Here is a 20,517-nt window from a genome sequence, read left to right on the forward strand (position 1 = left end):
TTTTAAATAGCTAAACTCAAACTTACATTTTGAATTGCATATTATACAGGAAAATCCATTCATAGTATGAAGTATGTGAGTGGATTAGATCAGAAAGGAAGCAAATGAACATACTTCTTGTTTTGCATCTCCTTAATAGACAAGGCAGACAGACAGACAGACAGGCTGGCAGACAGACAGACAGACAAGACAGACAGACAGACAAGATAGACAGACAGACAAGATAGTAGGATAGCTAGATAGATAGATAGATAGATAGATAGATAGATAGATAGATAGATAGATAGATAGATAGATAGATAGATAGATAGATAGGGCAGTTTACACTGGGATGTCCTATTTCCATTTTAACTCCCTTAAAGTCTCCTCCCCTTCCCCTGCCTCCTCCCTTTTGATTTTTGTCTTGTATGAGGAGGTAGGTATCAGAATATGCCTCATGTCTAATCTGTATTAATTCTACATTTGTAGTTCATAAAAAGCTCACCAGGTTTATATATACAGTGTATCACAAAAGTGAGTACACCCCTCACATTTCTGCAGATATTTAAGTATATCTTTTCATGGGACAACACTGACAAAATGACACTTTGACACAATGAAAAGTAGTCTGTGTGCAGCTTATATAACAGTGTAAATTTATTCTTCCCTCAAAATAACTCAATATACAGCCATTAATGTCTAAACCACCGGCAACAAAAGTGAGTACACCCCTAAGAGACTACACCCCTAAATGTCCAAATTGAGCACTGCTTGTCATTTTCCCTCCAAAATGTCATGTGATTTGTTAGTGTTACTAGGTCTCAGGTGTGCATAGGGAGAAGGTGTGTTCAATTTAGTAGTACAGCTCTCACACTCTCTCATACTGGTCACTGAAAGTTCCAACATGGCACCTCATGGCAAAGAACTCTCTGAGGATTTTAAAAGACGAATTGTTGCGCTACATGAAGATGGCCAAGGCTACAAGAAGATTGCCAACACCCTGAAACTGAGCTGCAGCACAGTGGCCAAGTTCATCCAGCGTTTTAAAAGAGCAGGGTCCACTCAGAACAGACCTCGCGTTGGTCGTCCAAAGAAGCTGAGTGCACGTGCTCAGCGTCACATCCAACTGCTGTCTTTGAAAGATAGGCGCAGGAGGGCTGTCAGCATTGCTGCAGAGATTGAAAAGGTGGGGGGTCAGCCTGTCAGTGCTCAGACCATACGCCGCACACTACATCAAATTGGTCTGCATGGCTGTCACCCCAGAAGGAAGCCTCTTCTGAAGTCTTTACACAAGAAAGCCCGCAAACAGTTTGCTGAAGACATGTCAACAAAGGACATGGATTACTGGAACCATGTCCTATGGTCTGATGAGACACAAATTAATTTGTTTGGTTCAGATGGTCTCAAGCATGTGTGGTGGCAATCAGGTGAGGAGTACAAAGATAAGTGTGTCATGCCTACAGTCAAGCATGGTGGTGGGAATGCCATGGTCTGGGGCTGCATGAGTGCAGCAGGTGTTGGGGAGTTACATTTCATTGAGGGACACATGAACTCCAATATGTACTATGAAATACTGAAGCAGAGCATGATCCCCTCCCTCCGGAAACTGGGTCGCAGGGCAGTGTTCCAGCATGATAATGACCCCAAACACACCTCTAAGACAACCACTGCTTTATTGAATAGGCTGAGGGTAAAGGTGATGGACTGGCCAAGCATGTCTCCAGACCTAAACCCAATAGAACATCTTTGGGGCATCCTCAAGCGGAAGGTGGAGGAGCGCAAAGTCTCGAATATCCGCCAGCTCCGTGATGTCGTCATGGAGGAGTGGAAAAGCATTCCAGTGGCAACCTGTGAAGCTCTGGTAAACTCCATGCCCAGGAGAGTTAAGGCAGTTCTGGGAAATAATGGTGGCCACACAAAATATTGACACTTCAGGAACTTTCACTAAGGGGTGTACTCACTTTTGTTGCCGGTGGTTTAGACATTAATGGCTGTATATTGAGTTATTTTGAGGGAAGAATAAATTTACACTGTTATATAAGCTGCACACAGTCTACTTTTCATTGTGTCAAAGTGTCATTTTGTCAGTGTTGTCCCATGAAAAGATATACTTAAATATCTGCAGAAATGTGAGGGGTGTACTCACTTTTGTGATACACTGTATGTTCCTGGGTTCATTAACGGCAATTGTGCTGTATTATATTTTTCCGATGGTCAATTTTAGAGTGAATTATACTGCTGCACATGTTGCTAGCATTACACAGCATGGTCCACGCAGTATACCAGTCAGCTAAGTTTATTCTTTCATATTCTTTTTACATGAGGAGGTGAGGAGAGCAGAGAGAAATCAGGGGCTCGCTAACCAATACTAAAGTTTGTATTAATGAGAATAATTTTGTGTAATTATAACATTAAAACATATATAGATTTTTTAACTCTGTTACATAAGGTAGGTAAGTATTACTGTACAATAAGATGATTTTATTTGTCATATATACATATACAGGTGTACAGTACCATACAACTCTTTTTCTGCATCTCCAAGCTTGTTTGGAAGCTGGGGTCGGAGTGCAGTGTCAGCCATTGTATGGCGCCCCTGGAGCCAAAAGGGTTAAGGGTCTTGCTCAATGCCCCAACAGTGGCTGCATGGCAGAGCTGGCATTCAAACTTCCAGCCTTTCAAGTGATAGTCCACATCTCTACCCACTAGGCTACCATTATCTGTACTATACTATGCAGGTGTCTAAACAGAATAAAAATATGTAATATGTAACGTAATTAACTATTATGAAAATGTCCTGTGCAGTAAATATTACTAAACAAGTGGCAGATCATGCCCCATGAGTCTGTCCTGATAATGGCTCAGTATAAATAAAGTAGAATTTGTTATTTGTCATAGTGTTAATGCTTATGACACACACACACACACACACACACACACACACACACACCAGTAGAACTGATCTTAATGCAGAACATATTAAAGGTAATGAGAAAGAGGGAGGATTTTAGCCCACAGTTAGTGATTAGTGCCAGAGGGGTACAGGCCTCACTGCACTGCTCTTTCCTGAGGGCTGCGCAGCACCCGCTTCACACAGTGCAGCATCTCTTTAAACACACACTTCAAAGAGCAGCTTTTAGAACGGGGCTGGGAACGCTAACCTTTTACTCAAAGCATTTCACACCGCAAACACAGCCTGGTAAATTGATTCAAACAGAGAATGTGCTCTAGTGTATCTGTTACTGTTCACTTCCGCTGGTAAAATAAGACATTTTATACTGATTAATGAGTGGTAAAAACATCTAAATTCGGTAAATAAGAAGGGTGTGTACAGATCTTAGTCAGTTAGTGTATATCAATCTAATTAGTATGCACAGTAGTTTAACATATTACTGCTGCTTAGTTCTTCCTGGCTTTTAATGAAAGGCAGACAAGCATGAGAACACAGCCATGCAACATCAGTGAAGCATCGACCGTGTTCTGTGTAGCATTACTCACACCTCTCCACCAAGACATATCACAAATAAGATTGTTTATACAATCATTTGTTTCATCTTTTATTTGGATCTTGGAACCACTAGTTTAGGAACATGTCCAGTGTGTCAGCATGTGGACTTGTGTTTTGATGGCACTTACGTACAGCCAGATTACACCTGAATGGTCTTTGTATATTTCTCCCAATTTTCCTCCTTTCCTTTCTACTGATGTTGACCTCCACTCCTGACCGAGCAGAGCTGTGACTTAACACGTCCCCTCCGACACGTGTACAGTAGCCGACTGCATCTTTTCACTTGCAAAAGTTCATATGTGGATCAGCTTTGCACACAGAGACTCACACCCTGATCACATTATCCCTTGGCTTTGTGCAGGCACCATAAATCAGCCAGCAGGTTGTGATTGCCTCAGTTATGAGGAGTCCTTATCCGGCTTCCCACCCTGTATGAACAACAGCCAATCGTTGTTCATGTAGGCGCCCAGCCGGTTGGCAGAGCTGAGTTTTGAACCGACGAATTTGAAATGTCAGCTCTGGTGTGCTAGCGTGTTTTACCGCTATTTTCTGCTCTGTTTCCATTGCAGTGTCTATACAGTAGATCAAAGCATCAGGTCAGATGAATTGTCTGTTAAAGCATTTGAATTGTAGAGTGTTAAAAGAGTGCGGTGTATATATAACTGTAGTATAAGTCAAAAGCAATGTTGACTTCAAACAAAGTAGCTTTTTCTCCCAGCGTAACAGTTGACTGGATCCATGAACCATAAAAATACTATTTTTCTTTCAGACAGTGTTGGACAGAGGCTTTTTGAAATTGCTTATACTAAGACTTGATCACCCATGCAGCAACTGGAGCCTGGAAGAAAGTTTAACTCTCTCTGGGTGGAGCTTTCAGGTCGGGTCAGGTCATGTGTTACAGGGAAAATATTCAAGATATATTCTACTGGCTTGACTGTGAGCCAATGAAAACATCTGGCTAATATGTTGGATGTTATTTCAGTGGATTACTTTTAATTTTGACATTGTCAGTAGCTGCAGAGAAAAAAGTTAATGTTTTAACTCTAATCATTAACATTGGATCACTGCAAAGTGAGAGAGAGAGATAAAGAGAGAGAGAGTGAGAGAGAGAGTGAGAGAGAGAGTGAGAGAGAGAGAGAGAGAGAGAGAGAGCTGAAAAAAACTATTTTCCAGGGCCAAAAATGTAACCTGATGCTGCAAAAAGGAAATAATATATTTGTTCTTTCTGAATGTTTTCCCTATTATTTATTTATTATTTAACATAGCTTTGTTTTTGCTTTAAAATGCATACCTTTTTATTTATATGTATCAGAGGTGAACCATCAGGATCCTCTAGCCCCCCGGAGAGAACCTAAGGTATTCTGAAAAACAGTATAATAAATAATAAAATAATATAAAAAGTAATTAGCTCTAATAGTATTTTATCTGCTCATAATTTTATATTTAAACAAATACAAATCTAAACAAATAAATCTTCCATACCTGCCTATTCAGTTTGTGTTGGAATCTGAGGGGTTGTTGCCCACTGCTGTTGAAAGAACGTCAGTCCAACTATAAATTCTCAGTGGGCTTGGTGGGCAATAGATTTTTCTATGAAAGACCAATTCTTCATAACAGTAAAATTGACCAATCACATCTTCCCTTTCAATGGGTGAGCTTTGTTATCGCTAACTTCATGACAAGTTCCGCCCACTGTGGGCAAACAGGTGTAATATAGAATAGTGATGGTTCTACTGTAATGTAATGTTCTAATGTAAGTGTAAAACATGACGTTTAAATCCTAATTAAATAAATAAATAAATAAATGAAAACACATAAAACTCTCAGTTATCTTAACATCCATCTATTCTCTACAGTAATGGATCTTGAGAAGTACAGTGTGTTGAGCTGGTTACTCTCTGGATCAGAGGATGTGGTTATAAAGTGTACAGTGTGGCTGGTACACCATCTAAATGATGGTGAGATGACATCCTGCTATTGCGTATGAATATTAGTTTCACTAGCTGCTCCCTTTCCCATAATTCTCTTACATTAATGCTGTGGTCATTAGCAAGCACACACCCATCACACCTACACACATGACATCACATCACCCTTACAATCATATGATCAGTTATATGTAAGATTTCACCTAACTTTACCTAAATATTTGTATTTATAAAGGCTGTTAATATATGTGTGGGTAACATGGCAGGAAGTATTGGTATTGCACGGATCCCATGCTCTGAGTTTGATTATCAGCTTTGATGACTGGAGTGGTGGGTTTTCTCCTACTTTTGGCTGCTCTAAACTGCCAGTAAGTGTAAGTGAGTATAAATGCATGGGTGAGGATGCCCTGCATTCGACTGGCACTCATTTCAGTGTTCCCAAAACAGGTTTCCACATCACCACAACTCTGATCAGGAGAAAGTTTTACCAGTTATGAATGAATCAATGAATTAAAGATCTGAGCACTGTAGAATGATTTTAGTTTTCCTCTTGCTGTGTTGCTTGCTCTCAACTGGGTTCATCTCAGCTCTTTTTAAATACAGGATACAATATTTTGACTAGTAACTGGTTTTAAATCTGGATTTTCTTTTTTAATTTTAGGAGACAGATCTTCTGGAAATGTCATATATTAAGGATGTAAGAACGGGAAAATATTCCAGAACACCTAAGGTAAGCTAATGTTTCTGAACAAGTGTAAGTACATTAAAGATCCTAATTCTCAGATCTTAATAATCTGTCCAAACACCAAACATGTGTTCACACTGGTTGCCTAGTTTGCATACACTAAAACATTAGATGCGGCATGATGGCGTGGTGGGTAGCACTGTGCCCTCACAGCCTGGGTTTGATTCCCAGGTGGAGTGGTGTAGGTCCTTTATTTGTGGAGTTTGCACATTCTCTCTGCATCTGTGTGGTTTTCCTCTGGGGGTTCCGGTTTCCTTCCACAGTCCAAAGACATTCAGTCAAGTTAATCGGAGATACAGCTTTGTAATAGACTGGCAACCCGTCCAGGGTGTTCCCTGCTTTCTTCAACATCATTGAGGAGCGGGCATTAAAATAAAGCATTAAAAGGACATTGTGAAAATGGCTGTGTATGAAAAATCTGATGTAAAGTTCTTAATATGAAGAATATAATAAAAAATATAGACAGTAAATAACAAAAAATCTGATGAAAAATAAAAATAAAATGTTATTTATTAATGAGCATAAAATTTGATTTAATTATCTACGTGATTCTTTAAGAATTTAACCTACACCACAAACTAAGGAGTGACACTGACAAGGTGGTGGTGTGTTAGTGTGTTTTGTGCTGGTATGAGTGGATCAGACACAGCAGCACTGATAGAGTTTTTAAACACCTCACTGTCACTGCTAGACTGAGATTAGTCCACCAACCAACAATATTCAGCCAACAGCCCGCCGTGGGCAGCGTCCTGTGACCACTGATGAAGGTCTAAAAGATGGCCAACTCAAACAGCAGCAATAGATGAGTGATCGTCTCTGACTTTACATCTACAAGGTGGACCAACTAGGTAGGAGTGTCTAATAGAGTGGACAGTGAGTGGACACGGTATTTAAAAACTCCAGCAGCGCTGCTGTGTCTGATCCACTCATACCAGCACAACACACACTAACACACCACCACCATGTCAGTGTCACTGCAGTGCTGAGAATGATCCACCATCTAAGTAATACCTGCTCTGTAGTGGTCTTGTGGGGGTCCTGACCATTGAAGAACAGGGTAAAAAGCAGGCTGAAAAGGTATGTAGAGAAACAGATGGAGTGCAGTCAGTAATTGTAGAACTACAAAGTGCTTCTATATGGTAAGTGGAGCTGATAAAATGGAGTGAGTGTAGAAACGAGGTGGTTTTAATGTTATGGCTGATCAGTGTATATATATTCATAGTTATTCTTTGTTCTGTGAACTTTATTCTCTTAATCCCCTTTATTGATTCTTCTGAACTTGGACTTGCTTGTGATTACAGAGTCGATTATCTAACCACTGCTATAAACTTCGACAATGATAAACTGGTTTAGCTCTAATAAACCATTAAAACCTGATCTTCTCCAAATGTTCCCTGCTTCCACTTTTTCCCAGTTTAGGGAAATATGTTACAATTCTTATCTGCTGCAATCACTCATATACTGCAGATGTCAGATTTACTGGATATAGATCAGATCTAGATGTCAGATTTACTGGATATAGATCAGGTTATCACATGTGGAAGTAATCCTGTTACATTTTTAAGGTCAACAGACCTATTTGCTCAATAGTGAAATGAATACTCCTGTAAATAATATCTAGACAGGAATGTTGATAAAAATCCACGGCTCCCAACCGCTGTGCCAGCCAGGATATTTTTACTAGCTCCGCAAATAAATTCCTATTTCTGCTGAGCCATGATAAAAACACTGTGGTTTACACAGATATATCCTTTTTTACACAGATAAATAAACTCAGTTGCTTACACACGGTCTGCTGGAGTGAACAAACACTCACAGTTATCATTATAACAGTCTGAAAAACACTTCCTGAACCAAATATTTCTTTTAATCTACCAGCAGGATAGATCATAGTAGCTCAGATTCACACAGCATAAGATCAAAAACGAAAGCCTGACCATGAAAAGTGTGTTATCTGTGCTGAAAGGACTTTTGAACTCATTAAATTCAAATGTGAAAATATCACAGTGGAGAGCCGGGGCCTGAAAGCTGATGTGCTTTTCATGTTGAAGACCATTAGGAGAACGGGAGGTGCTTCACACGAGAATAAATGGCACTAATGTCCCTGTCCCAGTGCAACTCTCAAAAAGCAGCCCAGCTAAAAAGCACATTACTTTCTATGGCATGAATTCATTATTCCGGTTTAGTGAAAGCTGTGCAGCGTTGCTCATTCAATATGGCTGCAGTATGGCATGACAGCCTGCTGCTGAGATCTGACTCAACACAGCATGCTGGATCTGAAATGCTCGAGGCATGCATGCACGAGCGGACATGCCAAACGACTAACATTATCTATAAATTATCTATAAATGCACCCCAGTCTATTTATAAAAACCGGCATCTGAATATAGGTTTAAACAAAGTGTGCAGATGGCAAAGATTGCGAAGGAGACAAAACATGTAGCATCATGTTTAATAATAACACACACACACACACACACACACACACACACACACACACACATATTATACACCGATTAACCGATTAACATTAAAACCATCTCCTTGTTTCTACACTCACTGTCCATTTTATCAGCTCCACTTACTATGGTATACTATAAAAGCACTTTGTAGTTCTACAATTACTGACTGTAGTCCATCTGTTTCTCTACATACTTTTTTAACCTGCTTTTACCCTGTTCTTCAATGGTCAGGATCCCCACAGGACCACCACAGAGCAGGTATTATTTAGATGGTGGATCATTCTCAGCACTGCAGTGACACTGACATGGTGGTGGTGTGTTAGTGTGTGTTGTGCTGGTATGAGTGGATCAGACACAGCAGCGCTGCTTGACACTCCTACCTAGTCGGTCCACCTTGTAGATGTAAAGTCAGAGACGATCGCTCATCTATTGCTGCTGTTTGAGTTGGTCATCTTCTAGACCTTTATCAGTGGTCACAGAACGCTGCCCACGGGGCACTGTTGGCTGGAATATTTTTGGTTAGTGGAACTTTCTGAGTCCAGCAGTGACAGTGAGGTGTGTCAGCATTGCTGTGTTTTATCCACTCATACCAGCACAACACACACTAACACACCACCACCATGTCAGTGTCACTGCAGTTCTGAGAATGTTCCACTAACCAAAAATATCCAGCCAACAGCACCCTGTGGGCACCGTCCAGTGACACACAAGTGCTACAGCCAGGGAGTTTCATGTAATGAGGAAATCAGACCACATGGGCCAGCCTTTGCTCCCCATGTGCATCAATGAGCCTTGGCCGCCCATGACCCTGTCTCCGGTTTACCACTTTTCTGAGTTCCTTCACACCCAAGTCATCAAACCATGTCTTATTGGACCTTGCTTTGTTCATGTGAGCACAGCCTTGCTGAGACATGAAAGCTGTAAATATATCATTTATTTTAGATTTTATAACTGAGTTTATAAACCTGTTAGCATTAGATGTAGCTGAAATACATGAAGTCAAGTTTTAGTAGGGCCGTCCACAAACATTTGGTCATCTAGTATACTGTTGGGTAAAGCACCTGAAGAATAATTGTAAAAGTGTAAAGAAATAAATTGTGTTTCTCAGACAGGTCTAACAAAATAGAAAGAGAATGAAAGCAATTACTGGTTTCAATAGCTGCCCGCCAGTGGGAATTATTACTTGGCAGCATCTTGCATTAAACAGATTGGTGCATGGTAATCACTGGCATGCTTATGTGGACACTTTATTGTCTTTAGGCGGTCAATCAGTTTAATTGCACCTTATCTGTGTCAGGCCGAGCAGCCAGGCTGTCCGATTGTTTTATCAAGGCTGGAAACTGAAGTCTCAGGTTCAGAGGATTTATCTGGACACAAGAGAAAGCTTCTAACACCGCTTATCTGGATGAAAATCTCTCGCACATTTCACATTATACAGTAAAGGTCTCTTCAGGTTGGCTCGCTTTGCTCCTCAATATCCTCTTTGGGTCTGCCTGTGTTCAGTAAAGGTGTAATGTTAGAAAGGGTTCACTCTGCTGCGAGGGCTGGGGACAAATTAAAGGAAATACTTGAACCAGTACGGATCCTTCCAGACAGATGTGCTGCATGATACAGTTAAGCAGTTAACTTTCTCTGGCTGGCAGCACGGTGGCACAGATGGTATGGGTCTTCGGGACCTTGGTTTAATCCTTGCCTTTGGTCACTGTCTGTTTGGCATGTCTTTTCTGTGTTTTATCGGGGGGCTTAGGTCTTCTAACTCCTACTTTCCAAAAACATGCAGAAAGTGGATTGCTGTTATAAATTGATAATCCGCTGAGCTCCCGGGTGTGAATCTCGGCTCTACTACCGCTCAGCTGGGCGCCCTCTAGCAGGCACAAATGGCTCATGTCTGCAGCAGACAAAATTGGCTGGGTGCTAAAGACCAGACTAAGGGGTTGGCTTATCAAATTAACTGAGTGATTAAGTAAATGCGAAGGTGCATCTCATTCTGTGATGGATTGACTCTGTCTGTAGTGTATTTCTGTCTTAGTTTTAGTGTTTTTGGGTGGTTTAGGACAGACCACAATCTTAACTAAGAAAAAACTGTTTATTGGTCATTTAAAAACAGACATTTTTAAAACCTGTTGTCAGTCTTTTTGATTTACCTCACTGTTTCACTTTTAAACTTGTGTTATAGCATGGGGTGCTGAGAAATTGTGAGGATCAGCTTTTCCAAGAGAGTCTAAAACGCTTATCGTAAAACAATGTGGTTTAATGTACAAAAAGAACGACACAGAAACACCAAAATTCTCTGAATTATTACTGCTCATAAGTTCTCTTCACTAATAAAATTCCTCACTCATTGTTTTAGTACAATAAGTCACGTTAAGCTTTGTGCACCGCCACACTCCATAGAAAATAACAGAACAGCAGTGCAAAAGCAGTTTTGTCACGTCTCATGTGAATGCACCCTTACTGAACGGAATACGGTATTCCAAGATCAAGCATCTCCACAATTAAGAAGCATAAAGAAACAATATAGAAGTAAATGTAAATTTTTATTGATTTTTAACTGTTTTTCACAGTGTATTTCAGTATTTATATATTACATTTGTGTTATTTTTAGTGTACAGGTGTCAAAAACCCTATTATTTTACTTTAGTCTAAAATATATGCAGTTCCACAGGACCGTGGTACACATTAACAGGTTTCCTACACATCCTTATGGTAAAAAAATATCTTGAAACTCAATGTCTTTTAAACTCGACGCCACTCCCAAGGTACCAGTGTAGTTTAAACATATTTAGATGTTTTCAGTTGTGCTGTTTCTCTTGGGTTCTTTGAATTTTGACTGTTTTAGTCAAGGATGTGACCTTGGTCTCTTCCCTATGAACTATCTCTAATCAGGTGTGAGCTCTCCTGTGTGTAAGGCTCCATAAGATGCATGTACTTGTGTACTTGTGTTATATTTCAATTAGTGTACATGTGTGGTGGTTTAAAAAGTATTCGAACACCTGACCATTAGCTTGTTGGACATCCTATGTTAAAAACAAATGGTATTAAGTGGTATTAAACAGAGTGACTTATATGTGATTTTCAGCTAGAACAACAGCCACTCTTCTGAGAAGCTTTCTTACAAGACTTTAAAGTAAGTCTGTGGCCCAAGTAAATTTGTGCCCATTCAGTTAAAAGAGTGTTTGTATGGCTGGGCACTGATGTTGGTCAGGAATGCCTCAATTGATGTTCCAGTTAATTCCAGTGCTGTTCAGTGGGGCTGCGGTCAGGGCTTTGTGCAGGTCACTAGAGTGTCTTTAAATCAAGATTGTTGGCTTGGAGATTTGAGAATTGTAATGACAGCATTTCTTCCATGGTCACCTGACCTAAACCATATTGAGCGTTCATGAGGGCACTTTAAAAATCCAGCATTCAGTAACATCACAAGATGCTCCCTATTGATCTTATGAAGTCCAGACCAGCTCGAGGACAAACTGTCATTACAGCAATGTTTTTGTAAATAAATAAACGATTGGCCTGTTGTTCAGATGGGCGGGATTAAGCCGGATAAAGTCTCTCTCTCATGACTGGTGCAATTACGACCTCTGCTGGCTGATTGATGGCGCCTGCACAGAGATGAGGAAAGAATGCTCTCAAGGTGTGTCCCTCCGCACACGCAGTTAAGCTGCACTGCACTCGTCAAAGTGTAGGTGATAAGATGCATACGGCATGCTGCCCACGTGTCGGAGGGGGGGCGTAGGATAGCTTCGTTCTCCTCAATCAGAGCAGAGATCGGCATTGGTGGAGAGGAAGCATGATGCAATGGGGCAATTGAACGCGCTAAAAAGAGAGAAAAAGGGGAGAAAATGCATAAAGATATACGTATAATATATATACATATATATATATATATATATATATATATATATATGATAGGATTGCTAAATTGGCTATCTATGAGAATCTAACTGTAGTATACTTTTACAATATTTTACAATATTGATGTTAATAAAAAGTCATGAATTAAGTAACATTTTATTTTACATCATATAGAATTACATTCAGGTGTTAATATTAATACGTGATAAAATATCATCAATTTTATACTTAAATGAAGTAAAGCTTTTCCTCCTGCCTGTATCTTCCAGTTTATTAAAGACAGTCCTTATTCTATACTAATATTATCTCTATTTTCAGCATGATGAAAGTTAACTGTCAGATGGTTGATGAAGGTTATTGGTGTAATGATGGCAGTAGCATGACCTTTGACATTTTATCAGTCCTACATCAAGCTCAGTGAAACAGACCAGTCAGCTATTGGCTCAGTTGAGTACCTGTTATGAATCTCAGAATAGAGAGAGAAAGGTGAAATCAGGCCCTCAGATCTCCATCATTTAGAAACAGAGTCACTGCAGGAGGAAATTCAGTCCACATTAAAAAGGACAGTATTGTTTAGGATGAGCTCGGCTCCTATAAAAAAATTCAGGTTTTGCTAATCCAGCCCTTAGTGGTCTCACTGATCATCTCTCTTCATGATTAGATATTAGTGTTTTGTTCAGTTCATGTTTATATGTTTTTACCAGCGATTTATCCTGGTCAGGAATGTGGTAGGTCCGGTTTCCTCTAAATCACTGGGTGCAATGCAGTAACACACATCAGATGTGGGGCTTCAGCTACCCCATTTTTAATAACACTGTACCACATCATCATGAATTATCATTCACACACAACATATTCGAATCTGTGCAATTCCTCTGCCTGTTATGTCTTAAAATGGACTTAAATAGTTTGTTTACTTAATTCAATATCTGTTTTTATAAATATCTGTTTTTTATTTATTTATTTCCTTTTGGTTGTGTCTGTATATATGTACATTGCAACAGTGAATATCTTTTGCATACCAGGCTTGGCACATTTTTAACGCTGGATGCCCTTCCTGATGCAACCCACACATTTTTATCTGGACTTAGGACTGGTACTGAGAGCGTACTGACAAGTGTGCCTTGAGTGACTAGGCGGTTTTAGCAACTGCACACGTGTTGGAGGGGGCATATTTTAGGTACAGCCCTCCCCGGACAGGGTAGGAGTCTGCAGCAGTGGAGGAGAGAGTAGTTTTGGCCAACTTTCCAAACATTAGCCAATTATGTCATTTTTGGCATTTCCTTTTTTTATTTACATTTTCGGCATTTAGCAGACACCTTTATCCAAAGTGACTTACATTAGAGTTACAGTACAGTAGACCCTTGACTTATGAATTTAATTGGTTCCAAAGGGCTGTTCTTAAATCAAAATGTTTGTTAGTTAAATCTATTTTTCCCATAAGAAATAATGTAAATAGAATTAATCCGTGCCAGACCTCCCAAACCACCCCCTTACCTAACCTTTCTAATGTCTTAAATGGTCTTTTTTGTTATAAATACAAGTATATTTGCCCTTAATCTTATATTATAGAATAGACATTCCTGTAATAAACAACAATACACAGTAGTACTGTACATACTGTAAAAACACACATCACATTTCAGTACAGTACGTGTGCTGTACCATACACCATAATACATTTCCTTCTTTTTTTTTCTGTATCTACCAGAAACAACAATAACTCTCATATTTCTCTATTATTTCCTTCTTCTTTTTTTCTGTATCTACCAGAAACAACAATAACTCTCATATTTCTCTATTATTTCCTTCTTTATTTCAATAGCATTGTATTTTGTAGGTGTAATTGCACGAAAGAAAGAATATTTTACTCAGCGATTTCCTTCTTCTCTCTCACTCACTGTCCCCTCTGTCTGATACACAGTGACACCTACTGGCAGGAGTAATTATACAACAACAAATGTAATAGATTTAAAAAATTTTCAACACTACGCTTTCGCTGCAGCTTCTTTGGGGACATTTTAATATTGAATTTTACAAAATATAAAGAAAACACCGGAAAAACACCGTCCGCTGTCCGAATGTTCGCTCACTGTATATATATATATATATATATATAGAGAGAGAGAGATGGTCGGAGTCAACTCGTTCGTGACGTCACGTTTCGCGAATTTCTGTTTGTAATCCGAAATTGTTCATACGTTAAGCTGAAAAAGATCACTCGTAACCCAAAATGTTTGTATGGTAAACCGTTCCGTGGTGGGGCTTGAACCAGCGACATTCTGATTGCTAGTCCAGTACCTTAACCACTAGGCTACGGCTTGTCTGTGCGATGTTCGACTGCCCAATAGCACAGCTGAGATTTGAATCCTGTATTTTACAGCTGTGCCACCCTACCACCTAATACATAGCTACAGTGCAACAGAAGTGATGGATTCATTTTACACTGTGCATATTCAGTTATAAATGTGTCTCCTGAAAAAAAAAATGACAATGGTTGTATTTTCTATTTCATATTTGCATTTTGTTTGGAAGGTCACAGTATTTTGTGATAATTAACAGGAAGTGTGTACAGTATTTTGTGATAATTAACAGGAAGTGTGTACAGTATTTTGTGATAATTAACAGGAAGTGTGTACAGTATTTTGTGATAATTAACAGAAAGTGTGTACAGTATTTTGTGATAATTAACAGAAAGTGTGTACAGTATTTTGTGATAATTAACAGAAAGTGTGTACAGTATTTTGTGATAATTAACAGGAAGTGTGTACAGTATTTTGTGATAATTAACAGAAAGTGTGTACAGTATTTTGTGATAATTAACAGGAAGTGTGTACAGTATTTTGTGATAATTAACAGGAAGTGTGTACAGTATTTTGTGATAATTAACAGAAAGTGTGTACAGTATTTTGTGATAATTAACAGGAAGTGTGTACAGTATTTTGTGATAATTAACAGAAAGTGTGTACAGTATTTTGTGATAATTAACAGAAAGTGTGTACAGTATTTTGTGATAATTAACAGGAAGTGTGTACAGTATTTTGTGATAATTAACAGAAAGTGTGTACAGTATTTTGTGATAATTAACAGGAAGTGTGTACAGTATTTTGTGATAATTAACAGGAAGTGTGTACAGTATTTTGTGATAATTAACAGAAAGTGTGTACAGTATTTTGTGATAATTAACAGGAAGTGTGTACAGTATTTTGTGATAATTAACAGAAAGTGTGTACAGTATTTTGTGATAATTAACAGAAAGTGTGTACAGTATTTTGTGATAATTAACAGGAAGTGTGTACAGTATTTTGTGATAATTAACAGGAAGTGTGTACAGTATTTTGTGATAATTAACAGGAAGTGTGTACAGTATTTTGTGATAATTAACAGGAAGTGTGTACAGTATTTTGTGATAATTAACAGAAAGTGTGTACAGTATTTTGTGATAATTAACAGGAAGTGTGTACAGTATTTTGTGATAATTAACAGAAAGTGTGTACAGTATTTTGTGATAATTAACAGAAAGTGTGTACAGTATTTTGTGATAATTAACAGAAAGTGTGTACAGTATTTTGTGATAATTAACAGGAAGTGTGTACAGTATTTTGTGATAATTAACAGAAAGTGTGTACAGTATTTTGTGATAATTAACAGGAAGTGTGTACAGTATTTTGTGATAATTAACAGGAAGTGTGTACAGTATTTTGTGATAATTAACAGGAAGTGTGTACAGTATTTTGTGATAATTAACAGGAAGTGTGTACAGTATTTTGTGATAATTAACAGGAAGTGTGTACAGTATTTTGTGATAATTAACAGAAAGTGTGTACAGTATTTTGTGATAATTAACAGGAAGTGTGTACAGTATTTTGTGATAATTAACAGGAAGTGTGTACAGTATTTTGTGATAATTAACAGGAAGTGTGTACAGTATTTTGTGATAATTAACAGAAAGTGTGTACAGTATTTTGTGATAATTAACAGGAAGTGTGTACAGTATTTTGTGATAATTAACAGGAAGTGTGTACAGTATTTTGTGATAATTAACAGGAAGTGTGTACAGTATTTTGTGATAATTAACAGAAAGTGTGTACAGTATTTTGTGATAATTAACAGGAAGTGTGTACAGTATTTTGTGATAATTAACAGGAAGTGTGTACAGTATTTTGTGATAATTAACAGAAAGTGTGTACAGTATTTTGTGATAATTAACAGGAAGTGTGTACAGTATTTTGTGATAATTAACAGGAAGTGTGTACAGTATTTTGTGATAATTAACAGGAAGTGTGTACAGTATTTTGTGATAATTAACAGGAAGTGTGTACAGTATTTTGTGATAATTAACAGGAAGTGCAGTAAAGTACAGTATTTCGTCAGCAGTCTCTGAAGCAGCTCTGTGGCAGTTGTAACACATAGGCTGATAGTGACACTCTCATGACTAGTTCATCATACAAAGATGTCTCATTAAAACAGTGTGTCATCCCAGTGTGTAAAACCCACTCAGAACAGAAGGCTTGGACTTCTAGCGGGAAACTGCTGATTACTGGTGCTAATGAATATGGACAAAATTGAGCCATTAAAATGATCACTGTGAATAAAGACTTATAAGACCAATCGTAAAGAATAATAACCTAAACCATTTATTCATTTATCCTCAGTTTTTATCTTTATTTATTCATCCTCAGTTTTTATTTGTTAAACATTTAATTTCATGGCCATTATTATGGAGTTGGTTTTCCTTTTTCCTGCTAAAATACATATCTGTTTACTAGATTTAGAACTGCAGGGATTTACTTCCATAATCAGACACAGACAATAGTGTCTAGTTTATTCCCAAGGTGTTGGATGGGGTTGAGGACCGGGCCTCTCTGAAACTGTTGCTGCCGTACAGTGCAAAACATTATTTCCAACCTGCAGTACAGCAGGTAGATTGTTTTGTAGCTTGGGGCGGCCTGGTGGCTCATTGGGTAGCACTGTCGACTCACAGCAAGATCCGGGTCCTTTCTGTGTGGAGTTTGCATGTTCTCCCCGTGTCTGTGTGGATTTCCTTCGAGAGCTCTGGTTTCTGTCATGAATGTAACCAAAGTGTGTGAAACATGACGTTAAAATCCTAATAAATAAATTTTAACAGAATGCACTAAAAACAGCTTCAAAGTCCTACGTCAGTTTACTTTACACCACTTTGTTTTCTGTAATTTAGCAGACGCTTTTGTCCAAAGTGACTGACAGTATACAATCTAAGCAATTCAGTGTTAAGGGCCTTGCTCAAGGGCCCAACAGTGGCAACCTGGCAGTGGTGGGGTTTGAACCAGCAACCTTTTGCTTACTAGTCCAGTACCTTAACCGCTAGGCTACAACTGCCTTTACACATGTTAATTCTTTATGTTTTGGACTGTTGTTGCTTTCAGATGCTTAAACTTTTCTATAACAGCGTGTTTATTAAGGCAGCTCAAGCAGAGCAGAAATTAAAATAACTGACTTGTTGGAAGGGTGGCATCCCTTGTGCCATGTTAAATGTCACTGGATTCTTTAATATGGTCGATTCTGCTTCAACCATGTGTTTGTTGAGACTTCATGGCTGAATGGTTTCATTTGTGCACCTGTAAGGAAGAGTTGTGTTAAGAGGTGACTGTGTGCACATTTAACCATGTAGTCTAACTAATAGATAGGAGGTAGATTTTGTGTCTTCCTGCCCTGTGCGATGTCAGTCCTCAACCTCACTTAACGTCCATTCGTCCAGAGCAGCTGGTACCACTAACTTTTTTTTTTGTTTATTTCGAAATTCATTTCCTCTAAACTTCTACTTTAAAACGTTTCTGTTTACACAGGCAGTGTGTTTAATATCCATTCTCAGTAGTGAACGAGTTTGAGCCGCAGCAGACGTCCACTTTATAGTGATGATATCCAGTTCTTGCATGTGATTCTGTATCTGTTTCCTGTTTTTCTCTGTTTCTTCTTGGAGGAATTCCTCTAAACCTCAGCAGTGTCTAAAATAATTCAAACTATCTCCTGGGTCTGAAGTCTGTAACATCTTAACAAATATTTGGAGTTTTATTTTTACTTGCCTGGTGTAAACATTGAGAAAAGGTTTCCGGACACCGGTGCCAGCTGTCTGTAGTACCACTGACTTATCTTTTACAGTTGTGGAATAAACACCAGGTAGCTACAGGATCACTTCATGTCATTCTCCTTTGAGAGATTGGCAGTTGGTCCTGTTGGCTCAGCGAGTAACAGAGCAGCTTTTCTGCAACTTTTGGCAGGTTTATACTGCAGAGATTTGTGGCCTCATCCAGGATTCATCTTTGTAGCAATTAAGATTCATTACTTAAAATTATTAATGTTGTAGAATAGGCACTTTAAATCCATCCAAGCAACTATTAGTGTTGTATAAAGTACTCAACACTTCAATTAAAGTAAAAGTAACAGTAGCTTTCTGTAAAATGACAAGTAATGGTATCCAATTAGGAGGAAACAAACGAGTAAGCTGCTAAAGTAAAAACTTAAAATATACGAGCGTTCTTCAAATAGTTTCCGCACTTTTTAAACTTTATTTGTTAAGATATTCAAAAACAAAAACAAATGACATTAATTTTCTACATAGTCACCTACAGATGCATTTTTTCCAGCGTTGTACCAACTTGGTTGAGCGTTTAGCCACTGATGCACCGCTGCTTTCACATCATCATTACATGAAGATCTTTTTCCCCTTAAAGCTACTTTAAGCGTCCAAAAAGCTTGAAATCAGATGGCGCTAAATCCAGACTATAAGCTCTCTGTCTCTCAGACACGACCAATATAAAATAATAGATTTTTATAAATAAATAAATATATATATATATATATATATATATATATATATATATATATATATTTATATATATATATATTTATATATATGTGCGGAAACTTTTTGAAGATCCCTCATATATTATATTACTTGTAGTTATATTATCAGGTAACACTTTATCTGAACCCTTCATCATGACATGTCATAAACCTATCATCCCAGGTGCATCATGCTGTCATCAAAGTAGTCAGTGTCAGGTGTTATAACAGTCTTTCCAACATCAGTAATTCACATGACAGCTATCATAATAAGCAATGTCATTACAGTGTGTATTTTACATGCTAAAAGAGGGACGAGAACAGTTTTACAAAACTGATGAATCTGTCTGTTGATTTTGGCTTAAAGGTGACGTTTGGGCAGAAAGTCTAAATTGTCTAAGCCAACCTAAAGACAGAGCTTAAAGTAACTATGACACATGAGTCACCTTTAAGCCAAACTCAACAGACAGATTCTGTACAGCTGTACACAGTTGTCTTGCTGGTTTAGCTAATCTCATCAGGTAGTTTGTATCCTACTTTATTTTATATCTTAAAATTGAGTATATCTTCCTAAACTAAGGAAAGGTCAGACTTTGACAAGACTGAAGAATACGTCTGTTGATTTTGACTTGAAGCTAACAAAAAACTGCTTATTAGGGCGGAAACAAATGTGTTTAAATGGTCTGAGCCAATCGTTGCCTTATGAAGGCGGAGCTGAGAGTTACGACAACATTCAAAGTGCCTGTGTCCTAAACTGCACACAAATGTATTACATTGTATTGTGTTATATTGTAATTATGAGTGTGTAATTACTTTGTAATTTAATATAAATAGTTCTGTTACACAGCAGTACGGTGGCTCGGTTGGTAGCACTGTCGCCTCACAGCAAGAAGGTCCTGGGTGTGATCCTCAGGCGGGGCGGTCCGGGTCCTTTCTGTGCAGAGTCTGCATGTTCTCCCCGTGTCTGCGTGGGTTTCCTTCAGGAGCTCCGGTTTCCTCCCACAGTCCAAAAAACATGGTCAGGTTAATTGGAGACACTGAATTGCCCTATAGGTGAATGGGTGTGTGTATGTGTGTGTGTGTGTGTCTGCCCTGCGATGGACTTGCACCCCGTCCAGGGTGTTACTGTGTGCCTTGCGCCCATTGAAAAGCTGGGATAGGCTCCAGCACCCTTCCTAATTGGATAAGCGGTTAAGAAAGTGAGTGAGTAGTTCTGTTACA

General features: G+C 38.5%; 1 protein-coding gene across 4 annotated transcripts in view; it reads left to right on the forward strand.

The window, feature by feature from the left end:
- Nucleotides 1-20,517, forward strand: part of plcb1l (phospholipase C beta 1-like) — a 157,001-nt gene that overhangs the window by 44,894 nt on the left and 91,590 nt on the right. For all 4 annotated transcript variants that reach the window (XM_063002252.1, XM_063002253.1, XM_063002254.1 and 1 more), the window contains exon 3: nucleotides 6,077-6,145. In XM_063002252.1, the coding sequence (XP_062858322.1) occupies nucleotides 6,077-6,145 (69 nt within the window). The remainder of the gene's footprint in view (nucleotides 1-6,076; nucleotides 6,146-20,517) is intronic.

Source organism: Trichomycterus rosablanca, chromosome 9, assembly GCF_030014385.1.
Source record: "Trichomycterus rosablanca isolate fTriRos1 chromosome 9, fTriRos1.hap1, whole genome shotgun sequence".
In the NCBI taxonomy this organism is placed as follows: Eukaryota; Metazoa; Chordata; class Actinopteri; order Siluriformes; family Trichomycteridae; genus Trichomycterus; species Trichomycterus rosablanca.